Source organism: Halichondria panicea, chromosome 1 (genome assembly GCF_963675165.1).
Source record: "Halichondria panicea chromosome 1, odHalPani1.1, whole genome shotgun sequence".
Lineage (NCBI taxonomy): Eukaryota > Metazoa > Porifera > Demospongiae > Suberitida > Halichondriidae > Halichondria > Halichondria panicea.
Genome location: NC_087377.1, coordinates 6,435,624 through 6,463,198, shown reverse-complemented (window position 1 = coordinate 6,463,198; position 27,575 = coordinate 6,435,624). Strand labels below are relative to the sequence as shown.

At 41.5% G+C, this 27,575-nt stretch overlaps 4 protein-coding genes across 4 annotated transcripts in view; 3 read left to right on the top strand and 1 right to left on the bottom strand.

The window, feature by feature from the left end:
- Nucleotides 1-785: 785 nt before the first annotated feature.
- LOC135330763 (ATP-dependent RNA helicase DHX58-like) lies at nucleotides 786-3,976 on the top strand. Its single transcript, XM_064525717.1, has 3 exons — nucleotides 786-934; nucleotides 1,063-1,356; nucleotides 1,517-3,976. The coding sequence occupies exons 1-3, from the start codon at nucleotides 931-933 to the stop codon at nucleotides 3,841-3,843; spliced, it is 2,625 nt and encodes an 874-aa protein (XP_064381787.1). The 5' UTR covers nucleotides 786-930; the 3' UTR covers nucleotides 3,844-3,976.
- Nucleotides 3,977-7,503: 3,527 nt separating this feature from the next.
- Nucleotides 7,504-14,902, bottom strand: LOC135352499 (BOS complex subunit TMEM147-like). The gene is made up of 6 exons (XM_064551676.1): nucleotides 14,742-14,902; nucleotides 14,611-14,680; nucleotides 13,933-13,998; nucleotides 13,392-13,497; nucleotides 11,347-11,462; nucleotides 7,504-7,891 (listed from the first exon to the last, which is right to left on the bottom strand). Exons 1-6 carry the CDS (start codon nucleotides 14,870-14,872, stop codon nucleotides 7,646-7,648), a joined length of 735 nt encoding a protein of 244 aa, XP_064407746.1. The 5' UTR covers nucleotides 14,873-14,902; the 3' UTR covers nucleotides 7,504-7,645.
- Nucleotides 14,903-14,942: 40 nt separating this feature from the next.
- LOC135352441 (muscle M-line assembly protein unc-89-like) lies at nucleotides 14,943-21,617 on the top strand. Its single transcript, XM_064551625.1, has 21 exons — nucleotides 14,943-15,286; nucleotides 15,412-15,569; nucleotides 15,623-15,708; nucleotides 15,762-15,819; nucleotides 15,879-15,915; nucleotides 16,349-16,507; nucleotides 16,605-16,742; nucleotides 16,802-17,002; nucleotides 17,060-17,266; nucleotides 17,320-17,565; nucleotides 17,614-18,042; nucleotides 18,095-18,361; nucleotides 18,421-18,696; nucleotides 18,802-19,077; nucleotides 19,141-19,416; nucleotides 19,469-19,753; nucleotides 19,901-20,062; nucleotides 20,144-20,266; nucleotides 20,645-20,914; nucleotides 21,007-21,279; nucleotides 21,343-21,617. The coding sequence occupies exons 1-21, from the start codon at nucleotides 15,022-15,024 to the stop codon at nucleotides 21,615-21,617; spliced, it is 4,467 nt and encodes a 1,488-aa protein (XP_064407695.1). The 5' UTR covers nucleotides 14,943-15,021.
- A 9-nt stretch (nucleotides 21,618-21,626) lies between these two features.
- Nucleotides 21,627-27,575, top strand: part of LOC135352439 (titin-like) — a 35,073-nt gene continuing 29,124 nt past the window's right edge. The window contains exons 1-13 of the mRNA XM_064551622.1: nucleotides 21,627-21,942; nucleotides 21,999-22,277; nucleotides 22,344-22,616; nucleotides 22,672-22,950; nucleotides 23,017-23,289; nucleotides 23,345-23,623; nucleotides 23,687-23,956; nucleotides 24,013-24,291; nucleotides 24,361-24,630; nucleotides 25,383-25,541; nucleotides 25,600-25,740; nucleotides 25,809-26,012; nucleotides 27,064-27,273. Of these exons, the coding sequence (XP_064407692.1) occupies nucleotides 21,642-21,942; nucleotides 21,999-22,277; nucleotides 22,344-22,616; nucleotides 22,672-22,950; nucleotides 23,017-23,289; nucleotides 23,345-23,623; nucleotides 23,687-23,956; nucleotides 24,013-24,291; nucleotides 24,361-24,630; nucleotides 25,383-25,541; nucleotides 25,600-25,740; nucleotides 25,809-26,012; nucleotides 27,064-27,273 (3,217 nt within the window). The 5' untranslated portion in view covers nucleotides 21,627-21,641. The remainder of the gene's footprint in view (nucleotides 21,943-21,998; nucleotides 22,278-22,343; nucleotides 22,617-22,671; nucleotides 22,951-23,016; nucleotides 23,290-23,344; nucleotides 23,624-23,686; nucleotides 23,957-24,012; nucleotides 24,292-24,360; nucleotides 24,631-25,382; nucleotides 25,542-25,599; nucleotides 25,741-25,808; nucleotides 26,013-27,063; nucleotides 27,274-27,575) is intronic.

Below are 27,575 nucleotides of genomic sequence, written 5' to 3'. Positions count from 1 at the left end.
GAGTAATCTTGTCAGCCATTTATATCACAGCTAACTAGCTAGCTAGAGTCTGATACACTGTCGGTACTTCTTCTTCTTCCTTATTTTTCTCGCCTCCAGATTTGGAGAGTAGCCAACGAGGGCAGATTATATTTAGAAGCCCACTCTCCACGTGTCGGTACATGTGGAGTGGGCTTATATTTTTACCGCGCATGTACAATCAAGTCAAGATGTCACACCTACTAACAAACTAATTATTGCGGCGTCTTTTCCAGCTCAAATTGGAGTCTTGTGGAGGAGTCATCCACAATTAATGTTGTATGTGCCAACAAGTCTATATTATATGGACATGTATTGGGTGTATAAGTGTATAATTATGCTGCCGGAGGTCATAATTATTGACATCCCATGCATGCAGCATAATACTGTAAATGTGTATAAAAATTATATGCATGTTGTATAATGTGCATATGCATGTTGGCATGCATATTGTAACGTGCATATGCATGTTGGCATGCATATTGTAATGTGCATATGAATGCACGCGTGTGTACATTGTCATAGTCATTTTGACACAGATAACACCCCATAATACGGTTATACGATGTAGATCTAATATTATTATTGTTCTGGGAATCAGGAATGTGCTCGCCCACATGCATGATAATTTTGTCAACACAAATAATGATGGGGAAATTCCCTGGTGTTTATTCTATGTACATGTATACTACATGCATGTACAATGTAGATATAGTTCTGGGAATCAGGAATGCTGGTAATGATGTCCATGGGGATATTCCCAGGTGTTTTGCTGTTGGAAGCTATATAAACACGAGGGCGGCGACGCCTGTCTATATAAACACCGAGATTATTATAAACACTACCCTTGACTAGACTGTGACTTTCATAGGCAGAGAAACAAGATAAACTCAACAGTACAGCTAGTGTAGTATGGGTGAGTGCTCTTGAAAACAATCTGTGCATGTGTGATGTAAGAATTTTGATGTCACAAGTAGAAATTCTATATCGAGATATTTTTACCTATAGATCTAGATATATAAAAGCAATGTCAATGTTTTGCAGCTCAGAAACCTAAGAGAAAAGACATCAATAAGTATGTAAAACCTCACGCTACTCACAAATGGTACGATCTGGGGCTGGAACTGAATGTCGGAGATGAGGATGGTATTGCTCTTGATGAAATCCGAGAAAAGTATCGAGCCGACAAAGGAGATTGCTTTGACTGCATGATAGGCAAGTGGTTTAAGGAGGCTGACCCTTCTCAACTAACCTGGCAAACACTCATTGATTGCCTGAGCTCGAGTGGTCTTCAACTGGACGAAGCAGTGAAAGCTATACAAGAGAACGTCTTTGGAGGTATTAAAATTAACCAACTTCGTTTTTATTGTAGCCACACCCTAGCCTCGATTCTAGCCCACACTGGAAAATAAACGGCATCACTAATGTTGACACAATGATGTTGACATAAGTAATAATTATACAGAATCTAAGTTATTAAATATTTTGTACTGTGCAGCTACTGTTTCACTGGCTCACGACACAGGAAGAAAATCTGGTAGTGAAGATCAAAATACTTCCACAACTGAAGGCCCAACTTGCATTTCCCACGCCGACAACTTACAACATAAACCACAAAAGACAATCTACAATGTACAATCGGCTGAACTTGCTTTCACAACAACTACAATTGCCACTGAACAATTGTACTGCGATGGCGATGTGAGTGAAGTACAACTCAAACCACGAGGTGGTACGAATGATCTTCCAATTGCCGTGGACGGGCCTCCTCTTCCTGACGAAACCCCCACTGAATTCCTACCTATTGATTACACCTTAGCTCTTGATAAAGGAAAATCTATTCGAGGCTATCAAACAGAGTTAGCTCAGCCCGGTATTGAAGGAAAAAATTATATTGTTGTGGCCCCCACTGGAAGTGGAAAAACTCTTGTGGCTGCTCTTGTGATTTCACACCATCTTCAAACTGGAAAAGAGAAAGACGAGATGAGGAAGGTTGTCTTTATTGTAGAGAAGAGGCCACTTGCCCAGCAGCAAACCAAAGAGTTGCAAAGATTCATCCCGGCTGCGCAAGTGTCTTGTTGTATTGGAGACGATACGAACAACTCTATCAAAACTTCAATTGATGACGGCCATCACATCATTGTGTGTACTGCTGGCAAGCTTCTTGATGATCAGAAGTGTGGAAGAGTTTCACTGTCCGATTTTAGTCTTGTTGTCTTTGATGAATGTCATCATACTCGAAAGAATTCTCCATATGCAGGACTCATGATCCGATACATACAGATGAAATCAGAAAAGGCAACTTTGCCGCAAGTCATGGGCTTGACAGCATCACCAGGAGCTGGAGATAATCCTAATCTTGAAAAGACAGTTACCATTGACCACTTAGTCAAACTCTGTGCACTCATGGATGCCACAAGTGGTATCAAAATGGTTCGAATGAATAAAAGAGAGCTGGAAGAACACACTAACAAGCCCGACTACAATGTAGAGAATTCCAAAGATAGAGAATCAAATGAGCCATTCATTGTCAACGTTGTGGCACTCATGCAAGAACTTGAGAGGAGGGTTAGTTTTACATGCCCATTCAATCGGTGGAGCCAAAAGTATGAAACGCAAGTTCAGCAGAAAAAGTTTGCTCTAGAAAGAAGTGCTAATCCCACATCTCGAGATTTGATTCGAATTTGGGAGCTTCTACGCTGTCTCAGCCGGGCATTAGACGTTTACATGGAGTTACAGTACGAAGATGCTATGAGTGTTTTAGACAGCTCAAGTATACGCAAACTTGACGTGGCAAACGAATTCGAGACAAAATTATGTGCCAGCCTTAATAGCCTTCTAGCAGAATTGAAGGGCATTGTTCGAGTAGAAAATCCTCACCTTTTGAAAGTCAAGAGTATTCTTAAAGAACAGTTTGTGACAGATTCCCAATCCAAGGTGATGTTATTTGTGAGAACAAAAAAACATGCATCCTCCATTTTCAACTGGATCAAATCTTTACCCACTGCCGAGCAGCTTGGAATCCACCCTTGCATGGTTGTTGGGCAGGAAGCTGGAATTACTGGGGACGGGATGACTCAAGCCGAACAGGAAAACTCTTTCCAATCATTTCGTGATGGGAGAAGCAATCTCCTAGTGGTAACTTCAATTGGAGAAGAGGGAATTGATATTCCAGCCTGTAATCTTGTCATACGATACCAACATGTTTCTAATGAAATTGCCAAAGCTCAAACTCTCGGACGAGCACGAGCAACTGGAAAGAGTGAGGGCTACACCATCTTGTCGTCTACAAGCAAGCAGAGGCAAGAAGTGATGAATGGAGAGCTGTTGGCGCTTGTCGATACCATTCTTCTAGATGCTCACTTTCCAACAGGCCGCATATTGCAAATAAAGATCGAAAAGGAGCAAGAAATGCTTCTGAAGAAAGAAGAACGTGACAGAGCAATGGCAAATGAGAAAAAGTCTACTTACAAAGTTGAAGACGTACATCTACTATGTATTACCTGCAAAACACCTGCTTGTTGTGCTGCTGATATTCGAGTACTCAATGGGAATTGTTATGTGGTTCCTAGTGAAGAATTTCAAGATAAGATTAACAAGATCGAGCATCCAAAGCCACTGTACAAGCTGGCTATGAACAAAACACACAAGATCCTTTGCAAGACATGTGGTCATTCATGGGGAAACAGTTGCATTTGGCCACATTCTGGGAACCAGTTCCCAGTGCTTAGCTGCAAGAGCTTCACTTTTATTGTAAGAGGGAACCCGATAACTGTGAAAAAATGGTCTGCCGCTCCATTTGATATCCAGATGTATATAGACTAATTAATGCCAACTGTGATTCAGATTTATAACTTTTTATTCTTTGTTTTTAGAGTGACTATACAGGCATCCAGTCTAGGGAGTAGCTTAAATAATTATTACTACACTATGATTAAAATTTCTACTCATACCGTTGTGTAAGTGAATAAATAGGCTACAACATGGGAACATAAGGCGAGGGTTTATACACTTATTGTCATAGAGAGAAAAGACGTACCAACAGTTTCCAGCTAAAGTCTGGGACTTTGTCACAACATCTATAGATATAATTATATAGTTGGCTAGACCGGTTCGATGTTGCTCTATACACACCCTCCGCAGGGCTAGGTTTGAGTGTCGTTTCGGTTAGGAAGAGATTTGAAGAAGATCCAAAATTAATGGCTAAGGTCCAAAATGAATAATTTGTCTCACTTTTGAAAAGACAAATCTGGAGATAAATGCGTTTCCAATCACCCCAGTTTTCACCTACCGTATGAATATGTTTTGCAAGCATCAAACATTTGCGAACTTTGCGATGCATGGTTGATCAATTCGCAACAATAAAATCCACAAAACTGCTAGTAAATACACACGATCCTTGCCAGCGCAATAGTTAGATTGCAAAGGTCAAATTTTCTGCTGATTTGGCTCATTCGCAAATGTTTTTCACCCGCAAAATATTCTAGTAAATTAATACGGTAAATGGATTTCTCATCATAATTTTTATGTAACAACTTTTGGGGAAATACTTAATTTTAATTATTGTAGATAATAAGTATTCTTTCACATACACAATGGTATCAGCACAATTTCTTAATCTTCTCTCTATAGATTGGATGCACTGTAAAGTGTACACGTAGGATATAATTATGCTTATTAATTTTCTTCTAATGACAACTAGCAGAAGCGCCATGCAAGTCTACAAAATAATAATTATTATATTTTTACTCCAATTGAGCGCCAAGTAAATTCTGGAAATATTTATTCCTGCCGCTTTAATAGTATAACGTGACCTTAAATCGATCGAGTAAATTATTATGTACAATTGATATGATAGCCTCGTGGAAACAATTGCTAAGAGCCACTCTGATTTGTGTGCCATTGAAAAATCATTATTGAATTTTTTGTGGCGCTGTAATTAGAAGAAATGCGGTAATTCGATTTCTGCCTGAGTACATAGACATATCTGGTTAGAGTCAAAATTATGAATCTATTTTGCGTATTGTAACTGTATTAGTGCTGTCACATCATCTCCAGCCAATCAGCGTAGTCACCTGACCTTTCTTTAAATATTTTCGTGAGGTGCAAAAAATTTCGAGGGCAGAGCAGCTAACGCGAATATTAAAAACTAGTATAAACTCCCACGCACTGGTATTTCACATGCAAAGCTATTAGTGGGTGTGGTTTCATGTGAATTGAACCGTGAATATTAGAACCCATGAACATTTCTACTGAGGGTTCTGGACAAAGAGCGAAAATTTGCCGCTACATTGTAAATCGCGTATTTTAATCCAATATTCATGTATCAGCAAAAAGATCTACCATCATCGAATAATTTTGTTAGCTACTGTGTGTTGGCATGTGGCAGTATAGAATAATTATTTTATGTCCAGGGAGACAAAACAATCACCTGGTATATAATTATAATTATTGTTTTCCCCCTGCATAGAATGTTTTTTCCCTTCAAGTCGAGGTAATGGCTGCAGGCATTTGCACTCTTGGTGCAAACAATTCATGTATAATTACAGTATCAAGAGTACATGATAGTACAGAAAAAGGTGCTTTTCTGTGGTACAATTAACATGAGGGCGGGGGGATATTTATGCATTTTTGCAAGGCATTGCGGGTTATAATGTTCTACATCCACTGGTACATGCACGTGAAGATTTCGATCGAGTATAATTTTATAATTATCTATAAATTTGCAAGCACTTCAATTAAGTTACATCAATCAATCAATTATGCCGCCAGTACATGAAGTGAGTATAATTATTATGTGAACTCATCAACTCATAGGTATACATACACATACAGCGAAAAATGTGTGGATGCAAACATGCAAACAATAAATCCACAGTAAAGATTAAGATCCGGATGACCATGCAAGCAAGCGCAGATGAAGAGCATGCATACCATATATTATATGCAAGATTATTCATTGCTCTTTTGATGTGTTAGATCATATATAGATACTACAGTAATTTATAATAGTATCTATGGTTAGATACGTATTCAATGGCCAATAATTATCATTATGAAGAGCTAGATCTTATAATTACATATCTAACTGCAAATCCCCAATTGTACATACAAATGGATTGCTATACTGTGTGGCCTCTGATTATTGCAATTGCCGCTGCATATCACGCATTGCAAAGAGTGAGGCAACATCATGTAAGCTGTTTTGAAAAGAGAAAACAATTAATATAAACTGCATGAATAGCAGGAGACCAGAGATTTATTTTGATTTGTACACATAATTATACTGCATATAATTATATACTATTGTCTCCGCCCTGACTCCTATAATGAGATGATACAGTGCATTCAACCTGATACAACTTAGAAAAGCATTAGAAGTGCTCAAAACATAATATCCGAAATACTATTGCTCAGAATTATTCCTATTAATTATTTCCCATTAGTTCTATTCTTGGGAGACACACATAAGTCACTTGACAATAACATTATATTCGTGCATACAAATCAATACACAATCATGCATGTACTGCATTTTTATTATAATTATAGTATACCATACCATAATTTTATAGTGGATAATTTCAGGGGGTGGATCCTTGAGCACGAATATTTTCGGAATAATTCATTAGCATAACAGGCGTCTAAAGGCATCAATGACTATTTTTGGTAAAGATCATTACGTTAAGTTTTGCATAACGACATTTTCATGACAAAAATGCTGAAGGTGAGATCAGTTCAAGTCAACAACTGAGAATCATAATTATGTCTTGTGTCAGTTGTATGCTGTGTTTATGCCTACGTCATAATTTTTTCTATAATTATTTTGTGAATCAGTGAGAAAAATAGGCACATTTTTCAAAAATAAAGATAGAACAATGGGTGAAAAAAATCATAATTTATCAGGGCCTATTTTTATATACCACACATCACCTTAGGCCACTCCAAGTGATACTCTGGTTTCTGGTCCTGCTAATTGCATGCGGGCGGGCGGCTTTTCTCATTATGTCATTATCAATTTCACCTCATGAATCTCATTATTTTTCAAATGAATATCATTATATCACACTATTTTGTACCACATGGACCATTCTGCGCATGCGTAGGAGATAGAAATCCAAGAATAAAATCTGATGCGGGCGGTGGACCAGAAACCAGAGTATCACTTGGAGTGGCCTTATAGCTATATTAATGTCAGAAGAATATTCGCTTATGTACTTTTGGTATACTATCTTCTGCAAACAACTCTTACCATAATCTTCAAGGTAGAAAAACACCATGCATCACTGGCATTGGAAAGCGTATGTGCACAAGCAACTCAACTGATGCAGAGAGCAGAGAGATTAACTGCACAAATGTAGCCAAAAGCAATCCAAATAATAAAAATTATTTATTAATAACGATGCCTGAATATTAAAAATAAATTGCGCATGCAGGATTGCACTCTCTATTGCAAAACATTTGAATTTCCAATCCCAGAACACATTCAAAGTTGACCAATAACACACAAGTCTGGAGACACACTACAATAACACTATTGAACCAAATTGTACAGGTGGGACACATCATTATAATAATAACAATACTATAAATGTAAATTGAAGCTACAATGAAACGGAAATTGGACTTAATGACTGAGATTGGACATGGAGCCATACATCCTAAGAGTGACAACACCAGTGACAGTGACGAACAACAGCTTAGCTATAATAAGGCCCCATGGATCCATCCCATAGTAGAGCTGAACAATCTCCAGCAGCACGGGTCGATAGTAGATGACCAGGAGGAATGTTGCCAAAAGTGGGAGGAGACTTTTGTTGAGGTCCTTTCTGTTCCATAGCCACAGCAACATGTTGACAACAATCAGGAATAGCTGTGAAATGTAAACACACATACTTGCATTGAATTGTAAGCACAACAAAAATAATAGAATAGGCAATGCCTTGAGCATAATCTACCAGCCCCTAGCAGTGAGTCTCCCTCTAACAAAGAGGCCGGAGAGGTAACGCTAGGGGGATTATGATATATTATTGCTTGATTAATTTTAATTAACGTTGTACACTTAACCGAGCATGTTGGCTTTAATTACCGCATTAGCCACTTCCGGATCTCGAAGCGAGTTGTGAATATAAGAAGAGCTACCCATGCACGACCTTTGATCCCAACATTACATTCAAGCCTAGTAACGAGCTCTTATTTTCTCTTGCGCAAAAACGCTCAGAACCACACCGTGAACACTAAACCGTTCATTGCCCCACAATAGAATTAGTACAAATGGGTATGCGTCAAATAACTCAGATACTTATATCCAATGTTGAATTCAGGGTTTCCTTTAGGATTTTGCACAAGTGGGTGAAAAATCACCCGAACTCGCACTAAAATAAAGGAATGACGTATTAATTTTGTTACTACCTCTCAGAGGAGAGGAGGTAACAAACGTTGTTATGCCTCGGTGTGCTGCGCATGCGCAAGCGAGGTGTATGGTAAGTGTGTTTGTGTGTGTGTCTGTCTAGGCTGCTAAGGGATCGCAAGTAAAAAAGTGGATTTAAATAATTTATGTGGATTTGCAAAATAATGCTTCGTTCTCAAGTTATACTTTTGCTTACTTGAAATGCATTGCATCTTTTTCAGAATAGTGTGTAGCAACAACTGCCCATAGAGTGTTGCTAGTAGTTAGCTCTCCACTAGAACAAGAGTGAGAAAAGAGCTGCGAACCTGCATGCTGCACTGAGACGAGAGCAGCAGCCATTAATTATGGACTTTGAACTTTTGGCATCCTTTTTAGCAATCTTGGTTGATCTTTAGCTACTAAACATCTATATATCAGTTACATTTCCTCATGTGATCAGACAAGACATATCAAAAAGTCCAGGTGGATATAACCAGCTGTAGATATTCATTGTAGTACGAGCTAGCTAGCTCAAACAACCTTTTGCACACGTCACCTAGCCATCTATATAATTATGTGTACACTGACTGAATTTGTAGTGCGACTTGCGTGGGCGGTTCAAAGGGAATACATCACGTATTGCACTGTGCTGATGTAGATGCAATAGTTATGATTCATAATTATGAGAGGAAGTTGGACACGATCACGTGCAACAAACTTTTGCTGTGAGCTGGCTCACATTCTTGACTATGTAAAGTTCTAGCTTGATTTCTTAGCAACTGAGAGCTGACTATTTTGGACTTCCTGGCTCCTTGGGTGTATAGCTACCCTGACATTCAATTATCCCCAAATATCCTCTTCATTCTGACCAGTTATCAGTGCACAGAGTGTTTACTAGATTCCTGCCAGCCTGTACAATGCAAGCTATATACAACACCGTTGAACTATACTCTACCCTATAGTCTAGCTAATCCTGCTCCCCAACCAGGCAACAGATACAGCTAGTCAGGTTCAGTACAGTCGAACATAGCAGTAGCTTTTTTACAGTATCTATGGTAACGTTAAGAATGTCACATAAATGATGACGCATGTCCAACCTCCTCTGGGTTCATATAGCAATAGGCGAGCATTGAACCGTAACGCACTGTTTAGAGAGTAATATCAATCGCAGGATGGAGATGCTTGCCGTAGTCACAATCACAACACAACAGATTATATAATTATGATGCTCAAGACTCGCCTTCAGTACAGTAAATGGTATAATGCATCTCCAGTGCCTACTATGTATTCATCGCCTGCATATTATTGTTAATAATTGTGGGAAGGAATTTTGAATACGAGCAAACAGTCAGTAGCAGGATTTCTGTGTAGGAGGCTGAGTAGTATTTATTTATATTCGTCAACCATGCAATTCTAGCAATACCATATACCGGGTCATTTTGAAATTTCTTGGGCAATCTGACCACCACAAAAATTTCCCCAAGAAAACCTAAGCGTGCATGGTTTACCCGAACGCATGCACTGAAGTACAATAAAAAACTTTTTACCCCAAGAATAATTATTGCCCGCTATACGGTACAGTAGAACCTCGATTATCCGGCCCTCCATTATCCGGAACCTCGATTATCCGGCTTGGCAGTTTCTTTTTATCAGATTTAGAAAATGGGCGTGTCCCTTAAATGCGCATGCGCGTTGCAGTTGTTACCATGGAGACATGCCTGCTTATAGTCTGCGCATGCGCAGACAACCATGTGGCACTGCTGTTAATAAAGTGGGTGGATCAAGGCGTACTAATTATGGTGGCTTCTGAAAGGAAATACCAACTGCTTGGAGATACAAACTGCTTGGAGACTGGTTGACATGGTTGCTAAAATCAGCTCTCATGACAGGCAATTAAATCAACCTCACTACACCAATAGTAGACTTCAGTGGAAAGGAAATACCAACTGCTTGGAGATACGAACTGCTTGGAGACTCGGTTGACATGGTTGCTAAAATCAGCTCTCATGACAGGCAATTAAATCAACCTCACTACACCAATAGTAGACTTCAGTGGTTGCCCTTTTAAGTACTTTTTCTCACAATTACACTGACCAGTCTCTGCAATACAATTACACAACAATTGACCCAAAGTCAATAGGGGGTTACATTTACCAGGATTCACAAACCTTACAACAGACACAACTGTGTGGGCCACAAAATATAGTTATGCATGTGGCATACTATGCCTCCACAAACATTTTTATGCCTTGGTGCGCATGCGCAAGCGAGGTATACAGTAGTGTGTGCGTGCGTGTGTGTGTGTGTGTGTGTGTGTGTGTGTGTGTGTGTGTGTGGACTGCTACAGCTGCTCAAGGATCATTGAAGTGCAAGTAAGAGTTTCTATAGGCTTCTAGTCATGTTTTCTTGGATTTTAATTTGTGGATTTGCAAAATAATGCCTAGTTTTACTTATTTGGAATGCCATTGCAGCCTTTTCAGAAGAGTGCGTAGCAAACTTGTTCACCGAGTGTTGCTACTCCACTTAGTAGTTAGCTCTGCACTAGAACGCTAGCTATTGGTAGCTGCAAGAGTGAGAAGAGAGCTACAAGGCTCTGCTGATGCACCCATCAATTTTAGACTTAAAATTTTTGGCATCGATTGTTTTTAACAACAATCGTGGTCGATCATTACCCACTCTTCGAGTTTCCCTTTGCATGCAGCACATTAATTATGCAAAAATGTTCATCATGATATTATTATAATGTGTGTATAGTAGCTTTATGTTATGTAGCTTTGGCCGGAACCTCCACCGAGGCATCAGCAGCCGCGGTGCTTTCATAATTGTAATGGTGCAAGATCTGTCACGAGTTAGAACTCAAACGTTTGAGACTCGATCATTGCACAATAACCTTTCAAAGTAGACTGTAGATAATATCATAGCTAGTACACAGCACTTACCAGATTGAGGTTGGAATCAAGTGCACTCTGCAAGTTTGTCCATTCAAACTCCACCCCTCTTGCTCCCACCCACAGTGGCAACACCTTGGTCATCACCATCTCAGCAGTGCCCCAGCCTGTAAAAGAGCGATATCTAGTTCACAACCAGAGAAACATTGGGTGCCAGCTAGCAATGGCTACATGTTATATACAATAACATGACTGTACAGTAAAATAATGCAAGTATGCAGATACATGTACGTCACATATTCACGCAGGCAGCTGCCGGTTATACGGTGGCCTGTCGGTATATTCTGAGTCTGCACACCTGACTGCGCTTAAAAGATGCATTTATACAGCATGGATACAATTATAGCCTTAACATACAACAAGTCATTAACTTCAATAGTATTATAAAGGCTTCATGGTTGAATAAAAGTGAGCAAGTCAAGAAATTTAACTTGCACGTTGGCTAAATATACACAAATAACTGTTGCAGTAGCAATATTGCTCTCAAAAGCCATAATACATGTAGATCGAACCTCAGGCCAGAGTTTAGCACTGGAAGTGCTCTAGTTATGAGATACTGGAAGCTGATTATTATATGAATAGTATAGAGGAAGGTGTTGAAACGCACATCACTGTTGAACAAAGGAAATGTGTTCTTTTGATGAACAATTCTATAGCGATATTCTACAAGTTACAACTGAATACTTAACCCCGTCAGTACCACCACCACCACCACCACCACCACCACCACAAACAGAATACAATGAAGGTCATGGATAATCAAAAACAAAATTAGTTGATTCCCCGAAAAAATCTAGCTGAGAAGCATGCTAAGGAGAACCAATTAGAAAGTGGATATCGTATTACTAGAATGCTTTGCAAGCATCAAACATAAAAAAAAATTATGCGAACTTTGATCAATTCGCTAGTTACTGGTAATTGTGTAATTACCAGTAACTACCGTATATGCTTGATCAGGAGCCGCGGCTACTAAATGTTTCATTTTGCTGGAAGAGGAGGCTACAATTCAAGAGAGGCCACTGTTCAAGAGCGGCGTTTATTAGCTCCAGATAATTTAGTTTGTCATCAAAAGTTGTTTTCACCTGCATAAACTTGAACTCTGCCATGAGAAAGTCTTTGTGAAGCACTAACAAGCTGCTACTTGTAGCTACGTACGTACATGTAGCTAGCTGCTAGTAATAATTTTTTTGGCTGCCACGTGCAGAAATGCTAGAGTCAAAGTTCACTGAGGCTACTATTTGAGAGCGCCTACTAAATGTTTCATTTTGCTAGCAAGGGAGGCTACTATTTGAGTGCGGCCTTTATACAAGAGCGGCCTCTGATCGAGCATATACGGTATACATATACACTGTCATATGATCCTTGCCAGAAACGCAATTATAGTGAGGGTCAATTTTTCTGCTGATTTGGCTCATTCGTAAAGGTTCTTCACCAGCAAAATATTCAAGTAATACGGTGCACCATAATTAAGGTATAATTATTATAGCTAGCCTGGATTGTGACGTATCGTATAACTGGAACATTTAGTGGGTATTATATTTGGCGAACAAGTCATTTGGATTTTTAATTTGGCGTCTCAGGCGTGGCGGCTACTACAGCAATGACATCGGAAAACTTTAATTTGATGAGTTATACGGTATATACCCAACTTAGAGTAGCAACTGCATGGGTGGGGTTTAACTACCATAAACCCTTGCCTTGAAGGCGCACTGATTTTTAAAAGATGTTAGTACTTCACAAAAGGGCAGTGCTCGCTAGACACCACGTTGGCAAGGGCATGCTAAACACAAGGAAAGCAGGATAAAAGGGTGGGGCTCACTGAACATGGACAAGTAGATGGGTGGGTCATATGCATGCAAGCTTGTCGTTCGTTTTTGAGCTGGTAGCTAGTTGTATCTAAGATGAGGTAGCTTACATAGCAAGCATTTCATTCCAGTGCATGGGTATACAACCCTCAGCCTCAGAGGCTAATTGCTATAAATTCTAATGTAGTTTACAATAACTATAACAAGACAATGTGAGTCTTCTCAACTTACCCACAGCTGTCACTAGAACCTTCTGCTCTGACCTTCCCAGTAGTCTGGTGATCACCAAGTACATTCCAAGCATGTCCAACAGATCCACTGTCGACTTGAGAGCTTCCTGGGAAAAATAAGAGAACAAACGTACACAGACGAAGACAACACAGCTGTTTGATGAACTTTTGATGCAGGCACTATGTATAGCAGAATCCCACTTTATAACAGGCATACCTCAATTAAGAGAGGCCATAATAATATAGGTCATGGACAGGCCACAAATGTAATAGGGGGCCTTTGCATATCCTACGTGACATGTGCTCAGTGAAATGCTAAACTTCGCCCCCTGGTTAAAACTCTCCCTGCCTCAACATACGCCACCTCTATAAGAAGAAACTGTGTGTCCCCAAAGTTATATTCAGAGATGTTTCGCAAAAAGACGTTAGTTTTAGTTCACAGTGAAAGATAGAACTACACTGTAAGTTGAATGCTTATTATAAAGACCAACAATTCCACAAAAGGAACATATTCTCCTGGTTACTAAGGAAGAGGAACGTACTCCTAAAACAGGGTTGCCATGTTCTTCAGCAGCATTCAATGGGAAGAGGGTAGCAAGTATCAGCATCTGCGAGGAGAAAACAATATTTAGGGGCTGTACCGTAGGCGCTAGAAATAAATCATGCAAGCATAAAAATTAATTACGTGTTTTGGCCAAATTTAGTTATGCGTTTAACTTATTTCCTTGATTAAACGTCGCGATTTTAATTGTACAGGCCTCGAATAAAAGCTGTGTGTGCGATACACAACATTTTAATTTGCGACATGACAGCTTTCTCAGATGCTCGAAGAAGTTTCATGACTATTGATAAGAGCTGTAGCCAATGTAATAAAATCAAATATTTCAAATGAGTTAAAGACTTCCTCATTTTAGGGGCAGCCCAATTCTATTTAAAGATATGTACCTGCATGGCTACTAAGTTCGCTAATGTTGAACACCTAAAATAGTAGTTTAAGAGATGCTTTGTCATTTCACAATGGCTGACTGAATGGGTATGTCACAATTGCTGGAGAGGTGATGTCTCGAAAAACAACTTTCATATGTTGAGTGAGTTTACCCAAAGGACATTTAGGATGGCTTCACGTGTAATAAAATGTGAATGGTCACACCACTTCCAAACACTTCTTTTTTCCCTACATGTACGTGTACGTGTGGTCACACCGCAGGTTTAGACCTTACCTTCACAAGCTGAGTGACAATGTAAGCTGTGCCAGCTCGCACACACTTCCAGAAAGAGCTGTACTCGGATCTGTACAACAAGAAATCAATACTGAGACTAACATTTTGACTGGATTGTTAAGCTTACTTACAGTCCACAAAATCGATAGGTGATGAAGTAGGGAGCGTAGGCAGCTCCAATACAATTCACGAAATGGAAAAGAGTCATCTTTTCAATCTGGACAAGGAGGAGAAGATGATGTGGCCACCTTGAAAAGCACATGCATCTGGTACGGGTGGTTCCAGCAGATGTCTGCGCATGTGCAGTAGAATCATCAATTTGCTGAGCACATTGAATTATCGATCATACCAGAGTTTATCTACACTTCTAGATCTAACTTGTTTTCGCTTGAGCTATGTGAAATACAAGAAATGGTGATTTGTTTGCTATTCGTTTCAGCTGCTCTGCTAAGCAGCTATAGCATTAACCTAGTTTCAGGCCTACCTGATGGTGCTCCAACAAATTTAGATTTATATCCAAGTGTGTGCAGTGACTTGACTCCACAACATCTCGAGAATGTAGCACAGCCGTGCCTACCTGCTTCTTGTGAATTCAGCCTGATTGTTGATTCCATTGATAGTGGCCAGGTGCTAGCAGGACAAGAAAACTTCTACAGATGTGGAGCTGTGCACAGACGTAAACTATTTTATTCTCCAGCATGGTCTCATTGGGATTGTTAATACTTTAACAGCACGCATGCATGTAGCTATAGGATGTACATAGCTCTATGTGATAATGACACTACCTCTATCGTTCCATAGTTTGCCTGAGAGCAAGTGCTGGGGCTCAGTTCAGAGGATTTGTTGTCCAGCCTCGGGAGTCCACTACTGAGTTCTCAGTGTCTCCTGAGCAAATCAGTGTTGGAGAGTTTATCAATCTGCCTACTTCCACTGTTCAACAGTGGGACTGTCCTATTGCAGTGAGCTCATGAAATCATAGTTCTTACCACAATAATTAATTTATTAACACCAGGGAGTGACACACACGGATAGATCCGATAAAACTGAAGTGTGCTTCGACTGGGTTGCTCCACCAACACCTATTGGTGTCACTTTTTGGTAGGATCGAATATAAAGGATGCTAAGTAAACTAAGTCCGTATGTTTTTATAGGTTCTCTGTCACGAGAGTGTTTTCTATATTCCATACTCAACTGCGAGGACTAGATCTGGTAAGATATTATGTTTCAACTATAATGTGATCCTTATTACCCGGTCTTTTTCTGAACAGTCTCCTAGTCCAGATTTCTGTCCTCCACAACTTCTTGGTGAGTGAATTATGTAAGCAGAACCCATACTAGCCTGTGCTGCAACAGATATGATACCACAACAGATGTTAATGGTTTTTTTTGGTGGTATCCTAACTACTATTCATTTTACTGCCACTGTTCAGAGCTGCTTCCAACTTTTTTTTTTGCGTCAAAATCAATGTTCAAAAAATTCGTGGATAATTGACTCAATGGTGGCATGAGAACATGGAATCAGTGTTTTAATTACTTCTGATACTGTGACTTATTCGTTGACCTCTATCTGCAATGCGTGAAATGTTTTTAATTTGAGCAGCCGTGCAGTAAAATAGTTATTTGATCTGCTAAATTTACGGTAGTCAACACAAAATTAACATGTTTGTACGAACAGATGGCACTGGCACAGCAATTAAGCAGTTTGCTAATAAGCAACATTGTTTCAATCAATTCGTAGATCCTGTCATCCTCAATGGCTGCTATGTCAGTGCTACCTGTGCTGGTGAGACTGTTGCACTGCGAGATATTGGAACAGAGGAGATTGAAACTAGAGAGTGCTGTGTCAATACCCCAGCACTGTCGTATAGTCTCTCTGGACAATGTGTACAGTGTGTCGGTATGTTCACTACGTATGATGATCATTAAAGATTAATTTTATGATGCGTATGATACGTATATTCTATGGTTCAATATTCATCAATGTGATGTGTTAGTTTATGGTTTTCTGGAGGATCTCTTTGAAGCACCAGAAAGAACTCAGCTTTACAATATACAAATTGGATACAGAAAGGAAGGGGGTGGCACATCTGCATTAATTAGAGGACGTATCACTGAAGTTGGAGGGACTGCAAGTAAGCTTTTTGGTATTTTTGTAGTTGGTGATTGACATCTTTGTTTGGTTGTCTTCCAGCCCCTCAAAGTGACTACCGGTTACTCAGAAACACTTACATTGCACGAGTTGGTGCTCCTGCAGTCATCTCCATTTCTCTCAATTTTGACAATATTGCTCAAGAATCTGATGAAACTTTTGGGCTGGAGCTTCAGCCTATTGGAGCGTCTCCACCTGGCTTTTTTGTGAACACTATCACTGTTGCCATTCAAGATCGAACTGGTAGGTTTTCTTACTGGATTTTTTGCATTTTGTTTATCTGCATTCTTAATAATATAGTTGTCACGTTCGAGCTGAATGAGAATGACTACAGTGGTGCGGAAGATGATGGTTTCATCGTTGCAACAATTAACAAGAACGTTCGCCTGGCCAATCCTGTGACTCTGTTGCTGACACCGTATAGTATCTCAGTGGCAATTGAATCCCGGCAACCTTTACCAGATGATATCCCAACCGAAGACAATCTATTGCAAAACTATGCAAGATGTAAGTAGTGTGTGATGTAAGTGGTTGTACCACTTCATTTTGTTTTCTTACAGCTGTCCCTGAAGATCGTCGCGACTTTTCACCAGATGTTGTTCCTGTAATATTCGAAGCTGATGAGAGTGGAAGTCAGAAAAACGATATTCTAGTTCCTGTGCGTGTCTTTGATGATATCTTTGATGAAGCTGATGAGGAAGTTTTTATCATTGTTCTGACAGTCGATAACAACAGTCTTGTAGCTGACACCAACACTGCTCGGCTACAGAGGCAAACATCCCTTTGTATTATACAGGATAATGATGGTAAGTCATCTTCGGTGATTGTAAGCTTGTGAGACTAATTCTATGCAGATATTCGTATTGGGTTCCTAAATGCATCTTACACCTTCATTGAGCCTCAAAAGACAAAGAACGTCACTGTTACCCTTGAAAAGCAAGATGGACGCATATCAGAACAGACCTTCCTGGTTACTATTGAAGCCAGCTCTAACACACCAAATGCCAGTATTTCACCAGCCACGATATCTACATTGAATGGAGATGGAAGTGTTAGTAACAATGACTACTCTATATCAGCTCAAGGGGAGAATACTGTCCTGCTAGTATTTGGTCCGGACGATCAGACGGTAGACTTTGAATTTACACTCTATCCAGACAATATCACAGAGAGCCTGGAGGCGTTTCAAGTTCGTAGGATCCGTACTGACTTTTCTGGTCCACCTTTTCTACCCCCTACATCTGGTGCTCTGTTTTCATCTAGCTTCATTCTCATCGCTGAATGTACGTTACTTGTAATGTCATGATTGTTAGTTACACTTTCTTGCTCATGCAGTGTTCATTGTTAACCAGCCAAGAAGTAGTGGAGTGGCCACTGGTGGAACCTCCACGTTTTCTGTTGTGGCCTCTGGGACAGATCTGAGCTACCAGTGGTTTGGTCCTAATGGTGAAGCTCTCACGGACAGTGAAGGAGATATTGAGGGATCCACTACAGCTACCTTGCGGATTGTCAGTGCTCAATCAGATGATGTTGGAAACTACCGTGTTCAAGTGTTCGCTACTGGCGGATACATATTTTCAAATGAAGCAACTTTGACAATTGGTGAAGTTGAACAGAGATAACCTCCATGACATTCATTTTTTGATTTTTTATTCTTTCAGTCTCTCCACCTGAAATTACAAGGCAACCAAGCAATGTTGAAGTTGCTGCTGGTTCAACTGCCACATTTATTGTGGAGGCTTCTGGTGAAGGACTGAGCTACCAGTGGTATGGCCTCGACGGAGAAGCTCTGACCGACAACACCGGTGAGATTGAGGGATCTATTACAGACACATTGCGGATCGTTGATGCTCAGTCTGGTGATGCTGGAAACTACGGAGTTAGTGTATCCAATGTTGCTGGATTAGTGGATTCTGAGGAGGTCACGCTAACCATAGGTATGTTGTATATATTTATATGGTGCGATGATATACTGCCCTTTGATTGACGTTTCATCAATAATGGTGAACAGAGTCGATATAATTATGATTGTTCTTCCACAGTTGATCCACCCGTAATTACAAGACAGCCAAACGATGTTGAAGCTGCTGCAGGTTCAACTGCCACATTTACGGTGGAGGCATTTGGTGAAGGACTGACCTACCAATGGTTTGGTCCTGACGGAGAGTCTCTCACAGACAGTGATGGAAGGATTGAAGGATCCACTGCAGCTACATTGCAGATAGTTGCTGCTCAATCTGGTGATGCTGGAAACTACACAGTTCTTGTATCCAATATTGGTGGGTCAGTGGATTCTGAGGAGGCCACGCTAACTATAGGTGAGTCAAAAAGATAAGTGGTGTGCGATAGTGCTTGATGCTTCACAATCTGCTTTGCTACAGTCACTGAACCAGTAATTACAAGACAGCCAATCAGTGTTAGAGTTACTATTGGTGCCAATGCCACATTCACCGTGGAAGCCTCTGGTGCAGGACTGACCTACCAATGGTTTGGTGCCAATGGAGGGGCTCTCACAGACAGTAATGGAAGGATTGAGGGATCCACTACAACTACTTTGCAGATCGTTTTTGCTCAGTCTGGTGATGCTGGAAACTACAGTGTCCGTGCGTCCAATCTTGGTGGATCAGTAGATTCTGAAGAGGCCATATTATACATTGGTAAGTTCTAGATGTAACCTCCTAGCTATATCAAGATCGTTTTCTGGTGCAGCTGCAGCTACTCAACCACCAGTCATTACAAGTCAGCCTAGTGATATAGAAGTTGGAGTTGGTGGAAATGCTACATTCACCGTGAAAGCCTCTGGTGAAGGATTGAGCTACCAGTGGTTTGGTCCTGGCGGGAACGCTCTCACTGATGTCGACGGAAACATCGAAGGATCCAATTCATCCACCCTGCAAATTATCAATGTTGAGTCTGGCGATGCTGGAGATTACACGGTCGTTGTGACCAACAGTACGGGATCAGTCGTCTCTGATGCTGCAACTCTGTCTATTGGTGAGAGATTGAAACATGCCTATTTTTATGGTTCAAGTGCAATTATAATTATTCTTGCTAGTGCATGTGTAATTATACGTGTGGTTTTCGGAAGGATATAATAATAGTCAGTGTGCTAGTCAAACGTTCCCCATTCCACACATGCAGCTCAACCTACCCAAGGTCCCACACTTACTCCTCTGATCCTGAACTGCAGTGCCGAGTTCCTCGCTGAGTCTCAGCAAGTGAGTGTGAGCTGCACGTCAAGTAGGGACCTCGACGGCTTAGACTTTGAGTGCAGCTTCAATGATCAATCAGTAACAGAAGGATGTGAGTTTTGGTGTCTCTGCTGCATGCCTTCATCCATCGTTTGTTGGTCTCGTGTGATTGACGCATTGATTCTGTTTGCAGGTGGACAATTCATGTTCTTTGTGTCTATCACTGGAGCTTCAGGAAGCCAGACCATTGTCATCAGTGCAACCGATCCAGCGGATGGAGCTGGTTTCACGTCAACCATTACAATCACAACCACAGGTAAATGTATATTCACCCTGGCCGAGCCGTTTCTTGAGTTTGTACCAAATTGAGTGCGTGTGGGCATGTGTTAAACTTTTTAGTATAGTGAAAGTGTCGTTCCCCTTGTTTGTGTTTATCGTAGTACTACGTCATGGGCATGTAAACTACAATTATAGAGTGTAAACTAAGCTCGATCCTCCTCAACGTAACTGCATGTATGTGCACAGCTGAAAGCAGCATAGCACATTAGTTTTTCTTGAACCTCTAAAAAGTGGGTGAGCAGTCGATCCAGTTGATTATTGGATATTGGTAGACTCGGTGGTGGGAATCCCTTTCGTGCCAAAAAAATAATGCTGGGTTCACAGTGCTGATCGTTTTACTACTCACTCTATGTAGCCCCTGAAATTGAGACCCAACCAGAAAGTGTGGGTGTCGAGCAAGGCGGAAGTGCCTCATTCACCGTGGAGGCCTCTGGTGCAGGACTGACCTACCTGTGGTTTGGTCCTGACGGAGTGGCTCTGACTGACAGTGACGGAGAGATTGAGGGGTCCACTTCAGGAACGTTGACAGTTTTCAACGCTGAGCCTGACGATGCGGGAAACTACACGGTCGTTGTGACCAACAGTGCGGGATCAGTCACCTCTGATGCTGCAAGTCTGTCTATTGGTGAGATTTTAAACATGCCTATATTTTTACGGCTCAGTTTGTGTCTGTGTGGCGGGCATGCATGTTCATGCTTTACTTGCCTTTGTGTACAGGTCCTGCAATTGACGTACAACCGAGCGATGTGAATGCGGAAGCGGGTGGAACTGCAACATTCATCGTGGAAGCCTCTGGTGAAGGACTGTTGAGCTACCAGTGGTTTGGTCCTGGCGGGGACGCTCTCACTGACGTTGACGGAGACATCGAAGGATCCAATTCATCCACCCTGCAAATCATTAATGTTGAGTCTGGCGATGTTGGAGACTACACAGTCGTTGTGACCAACAGTGCGGGATCAGTCATCTCTGATGCTGCAACCCTGTCTATCGGTGAGATTAATTGAAACATGCGTATTTGTTCGGCTCAGGTATTATTACTCGTGTGCATGTCAGTTTCAGGCGAAGCCCCCGTGATTGGGACCCAACCAGAGAATGTGGACGTTGAGCGGGGTGGGAATGCCACGCTCAGTGTGGTGGCAACCGGAGAGGGACTGAGCTACCAGTGGTTTGGTCCTGATGGAGAGATCGAAGGAGCCACCGCATCCACTTTACGGATTACCAATGCTGGACCAGATGACGCTGGCGACTATAGAGTGCGAATTACAACTGTCAATGGAGGAATTGTCGATTCTGACACTGTCTCACTTTCCGTCGGTGAGTTCATCTGATTTGTGTCTGCATGTGTGGCGGGCATGTCCATGCTTTACTCGTCTTTGTGTACAGGTCCTGCAATTGACGTACAACCGAGCGATGTGAATGCGGAAGCGGGCGGAACTGCCACACTCACCGTGGAAGCCTCTGGTGAAGGATTGAGCTACCAGTGGTTTGGTCCTGGCGGGAACGCTCTCACTGACGTTGATGGAGACATCAATGGATCTAATTCACCCACTCTGCAAATTATCAATGTTGAGTCTGGCGATGCTGGAGACTACACGGTCGTCGTGACCAATAATGCGGGATCGGTCGACTCTGATGCAGCAACTCTATCTATTGGTGAGCTGCGTACTTTCACCATTCAAGTTTATTACTTGCTTGTATGGCGTTTTCAGGTGAAAGTCCCGTGATTGGGACCCAACCAGAGAATGTGAACGTTGAGGGGGGTGGGAATGCCACGCTCAGTGTTGTGGCAACCGGAGAAGGACTGAGCTACCAGTGGTTTGGTCCTGACGGAGAACCACTCTCTAACAGTGATGGGGCGATTGATGGAGCCACCGCATCCACTTTACAGATTATCAATGCTGGACCAGATGACGCTGGAGACTATAGAGTGCGAATTACAACTTCCAATGGAGGGATTGTCGATTCTGACATTGTCTCACTTTCCGTCGGTGAGTTCATTTGATTTGTGTCTGCATGCGTGGCGGGCATGAAGCTTTACTTGTCTTTGTGTACAGCTCCTGCAATTGACGTACAACCAAGCGATGTGAATGCGGAAGCGGGTGGAACTGCCACATTCACTGTGGAAGCCTCTGGTGAAGGATTGTTGAGCTACCAGTGGTTTGGTCCTGGCGGGAACACTCTTACTGACGTTGACGGACATATCGAAGGATCGAATTCATCCACCCTGCAAATCATCAATGTTGAGTCTGGCGATGCTGGAGACTATACAGTCATCGTGACCAACAGTGCAGGATCAGTCGACTCCGATGCAGCAACTCTATCTATTGGTGAGATGCATACTTTCACCACTCTAGTTTTACTTGCTTGCATGATGGGTTTCAGGTGAAAGTCCCGTGATTGAGACTCAACCAGAGAATGTGGAAGTTGAGCGGGATGGAAATACCACATTCAGTGTTGTGGCAACCGGAGAGGGACTGAGCTACCAGTGGTTTGGTCCTGATGGAGAACCTCTCTCTGACAGTGATGGAGAGATTGAAGGAGCTACCACGTCCACTTTACGGATTATCAATGCTGGACCAGATGACGCTGGAGACTATAGAGTGCGAATTACAACTGCCAATGGAGGAATTGTCGATTCTGACATTGTCTCACTTTCCGTCGGTGAGTTCAATTGATTTGTGTCTGCATGCGTGGCGGGCATGAAACTTTACTTGTCTTTGTGTATAGGTCCTGCAATTGACGTACAACCAAGCGATGTGAATGCGGAAGCGGGTGGAACTGTCACATTCACTGTGGAAGCCTCTGGTGAAGGATTGTTGAGCTACCAGTGGTTTGGTCCTGGCGGGAACGCTCTTACTGACGTTGACGGAGACATCGAAGGATCGAATTCATCCACCCTCCAAATCATCAATGTTGAGTCTGGCGATGCTGGAGACTACACAGTCGTCGTGACCAACAGTGCAGGATCAGTCGACTCCGATGCAGCAACTCTATCTATTGGTGAGATGCATACTTTCACCACTCTAGTTTTACTTGCTTGCATGATGGGTTTCAGGTGAAAGTCCCGTGATTGAGACCCAACCAGAGAATGTGGAAGTTGAGCGGGATGGAAATACCACATTCAGTGTTGTGGCAACCGGAGAGGGACTGAGCTACCAGTGGTTTGGTCCTGATGGAGAACCTCTCTCTGACAGTGATGGAGAGATTGAAGGAGCTACCACGTCCACTTTACGGATTATCAATGCTGGACCAGATGACGCTGGAGACTATAGAGTGCGAATCACAAATGCCAATGGAGGAATTGTTGATTCTGACATTGTTGCACTTTTCGTTGGTGAGTTCATCTAATTTGTTTATTTTACTGACATGTCCATGCTTCACTTGTCTTTGTTAACAGGTCCTGCAATTGACGTACAACCAAGCGATGTGAATGCAGAAGCAGGTGGAAGTGTCACATTCACCGTAGAAGCTTCTGGTGAAGGGTTGAGCTACCAGTGGTATGGTCCTGGCGGGAACGCTCTCACTGACGTTGACGGAGACATCAATGGATCCAATTCACCCACTCTGCAAATTATCAATGTTGAGTCTGGCGATGCTGGAGACTACACAGTCGTCGTGACCAATAATGCGGGATCAGTCGATTCTGATGCAGCAACTCTATCTATTGGTGAGCTGCGTACTTTCACCATTCTAGTTTATTACTTGCTTGTATGGCATTTTCAGGTGAAAGTCCCGTGATTGAGACCCAACCAGAGAATGTGGACGTTGAGCGGGGTGGGAATGCCACGCTCAGTGTGGTGGCAACCGGAGAGGGACTGAGCTACCAGTGGTTTGGTCCTGATGGAGAACCACTCTTCGACAGTGATGGGGTGATTGAAGGAGCCACCACATCTACTCTACGGATTATCAACGCTGGATCAGATGCCGCTGGAGAATATAGTGTGCGAATTACAACAGCCAATGGAGGAATTATCGATTCTGACATTGTCTCACTTTCCGTCGGTGAGTTTATCTGATTTGTGTCTGCATGTGTGGCGGGCATGTCCATGCTTTACTCGTCTTTGTGTACAGGTCCTGCAATTGATGTACAACCGAGCGATGTGAATGCGGAAGTGGGTGGAACTGCGACATTCACCGTGGAAGCCTCTGGTGAAGGATTGAGCTACGAGTGGTTTGGCCCGGATGGAGAGCCCCTTTCAGACCAAGCTGGAGAGATTGAAGGGTCAAATACAGCCACTCTGCAGATCTTAAATGTGCAACTGAGTAATGCTGGAGGCTATAGTTGTGTAGTGTCAAACTCTGATGGATCTGTCATTTCTGATCGTGCCTTTTTGACGTTCAGTAAGTTTCTTAATTAACAAAATTAATATAGCTTTTATACTGTAGGACATGATGAGATAATAGGCAACATAGTTTGGCTACAATAAATTAGTCAGGCTTTAAACCATTATTTTAGTAAGAGAGATTAAACCTTTTGTTTGTTGTAGAGACACCTATATTTGTCACCTACAGTATGAAACAAAGAGCACAAATTGCTTAAAATTAATCGTCGGTAGTTGTAGATCTATAAAATTGCAGAAAAAGTGCAGAAGAGTATTTTAAAAGATCTAGCCTCGAATGCAGGCTGATTAAAATACGTGTTTTTGAAATACAAATCTCATGTACATAATATAATTATTATGCCCTAAGCTCTGGTAAGGCTTTGAGAATATCATTACTGCTGTGGTACGTGTTCTGGCTCCAGAGCCCTCAGCAGAAAATTTATGGGTTTAATATTTGCGTTTCAATGCCAGGAAACCACACCCAAGCTTGAGCTTCTTAGCTTTTGCTCGCAGTTATACAACTAGTTATGTTGAGGCTGCATATCCATGCTGTAAGAACACAGTACTTTGACATCCAGGTGGGAATGCAGGCTCAGAATACCGTGACACACAAATTATAACAAGCAAATACACTGTCCTTGTCCAACTACTAAAACCCGCAACCACCACGTGTCTCGGGTTAAAGTCACCATGCCCATAATTATACATGAAAAGAAACAAGTTTCAATCGGTATTGCTAATTCGTAAATTATGATGTATATATTTCTGCAGATCCTAGCTTTATCCGTGGGTGTTTTCTTGACTACCAATGTTCTGGTGACACTATTGGGCTGGGAGCTACGGGTTCAGAAGAGATTGAGAGAAGAGAGTGCTGTGTCAATACAGAGGCACTATCATACACAACATCGGACCAATGCTTTGATTGTATAGGTATGTTTATTTACTCTGATCAATTTTCTAAGGAACGAGTTATTTTTGCTGTATATAGTGTATGGATTCCTGGAGAATCGTCTTGTTCTACCTGAGCGTTTATCTGCTTATGAGATTGAGATTGGATATCTGAAGCGTCCTAGTACCACCACTACCATCCTTCTAGGAAACGTTGCAGTAGACCCTGCTGGAACTGCAAGTATGTTAAAATTAATTTGATGTGTGACAAGCAAAGTCACAACAATTTCCCACCTGCTATATATGCAGGTCCCACCAGAGACTACTCTTTGGGAAATCCTAGATTTAGAGTATTTACAACTAGGAATGCTATCTACCAGTTCACTCTGAGAGCTGACAGTATTGCTGCAGAGGATGATGAAACGCTCCTGTTTGAGCTGACTCTAACATCCACCCCACCACCCAACGCATTGTTTCTAAACAGTCTAACAGTTGTGATTATAGACAGTGACGGTGAGCTATCACAAATGAAATATTGTACGTGCTGAATACATTCGATTCCAGGCCGCCCTCGAAACTCGGAGGAGCGGCCTGGTACAGTATTATACACTACTATTTTGTAATCTGAAGTTAGTACACTCATTACATAAGTATTGTGCAAAGATAACTGAGTCCTGCTTTGGTTTACGCCCTTTCTTGTTCCTGCTGGTCCCCTGTGATTATGGACCAGGCAAGTCAATCTATCTACTACCAAATTTTGGAACTAAAGTTATGGCCTTTCAAATAATTATGCGCTACCTTTTATGTTTGACAAGAAGTTATTTCTGAAGATAAAGAGCTATATAACGATCCTCCTAAAAGCTTTTAGACTCGACACTCAGGAAGTTATTCATTCAACCTCTACAAAATAATGTGTAAGAAGAGTCCATCACTCTTACTAACTACAGCTAGAGCTGCCAGGAAGGTCTCCTCTTAAAGTCTTTGCTAAACAGAGCTAGAAGATGCAACACTGCTGCAGCACAATTATTCAACATGAACATTTTACCACATAGATCAACAAAAATTCTTCCTTTGTGAAATAATTATCCAATACATATACATGCATGGAACGCGTCGCACAAAAGGTAATCCTATCTAGGTGCTTCCCAAAACATATACACGCACACAACGAACAAAACAAACAGAACTAAGAGGGGGGAAAAAAGATTTAATACTGGGATTAAAAGGATATAATATGACAGGTGACCTAATAAATTGTTTAAAGGTAGGTCCCCCGTTGATTGCACAACTGAAGTTGGTAACCTATTCCATACACATGGGTGGCAATAACAAAGTAGGAGTATCTAAATGCAAGATTATGTGAGTTTGATCTGAGGTTACCCTTGTTCTGTTTGAAATAATCTGCGTGAATCTGTTTATTTACAATTTGTATCGTGAAATTTGTGAAATATACTTTGCATACACATGCATGCAAAGTATACCAAGCTGCTCCCTGCGGCCTAGAATCAACGCTATTATATAGCTACTTGCTTGTTTTTGAAAACCATACTTTCTCTTCATTCAGTTGTAAACTTTGAGTTGGAAGAAAACGATTACAGTGCTTCTGAGAGAACTGGATTTATAGAAGTTACCATCAGGAAGAACTTAAGACTGGCCAATAGGGTTACTGCACTGCTGACTCCGTACGTTGTCGAAGATGCTATCAGATTGGGTCAACCAATACCTGATGGTATTCCAGATGATGACAATCCATACTCTCCGAATCGTGCTAGATGTAAGTTTTTGTTATTATGCCTCGAGGGATACTGTAAAGCTGACTGTGTGTGTGTCTATGTCTAGACGTACGTCTACGTGTGTGTGTGTGTATTCCATATTCCAGCCATAACTGCTCAACGGTTGCTATGCGATGAAAACTAACAGCTTCTATAGGCTTGCCAAGTTCTCTTGGATTTTGATTTGTGGATTTGCAAACTAAAGCTTTGTTTTCTACCGGTAGTTTAATGGCTAATTTTACTTTATACAGTGAAGGCTGTTGCAGTCTCTTTAGAATCTTTCATAGCATCATCTGTTCGCACA

What these genes read in the sequence shown, in the direction of transcription:
- LOC135330763 (XM_064525717.1), top strand. An exon ending in ACAAGAGAACGTCTTTGGAG is followed by an intron (nt 1,357 to 1,516) that starts GTATTAAAATTA and finishes TGTACTGTGCAG; the next exon opens with CTACTGTTTCACTGGCTCAC.
- LOC135352499 (XM_064551676.1), bottom strand. Translation starts at nt 14,872, where the DNA reads ATGTGCTTTTCAAGGTGGCCACATCATCTTCTCCTCCTTGTCCAGATT. An exon ending in ATGGCAACCCTGTTTTAGGA is followed by an intron (nt 13,498 to 13,932) that starts GTACGTTCCTCT and finishes TATTTTTCCCAG; the next exon opens with GAAGCTCTCAAGTCGACAGT. An exon ending in GGTTCTAGTGACAGCTGTGG is followed by an intron (nt 11,463 to 13,391) that starts GTAAGTTGAGAA and finishes GCTCTTTTACAG; the next exon opens with GCTGGGGCACTGCTGAGATG.
- LOC135352441 (XM_064551625.1), top strand. Translation starts at nt 15,022, where the DNA reads ATGGTGATTTGTTTGCTATTCGTTTCAGCTGCTCTGCTAAGCAGCTAT. An exon ending in TGAAGCAACTTTGACAATTG is followed by an intron (nt 18,362 to 18,420) that starts GTGAAGTTGAAC and finishes TTATTCTTTCAG; the next exon opens with TCTCTCCACCTGAAATTACA. An exon ending in AGAGGCCATATTATACATTG is followed by an intron (nt 19,417 to 19,468) that starts GTAAGTTCTAGA and finishes TTTCTGGTGCAG; the next exon opens with CTGCAGCTACTCAACCACCA.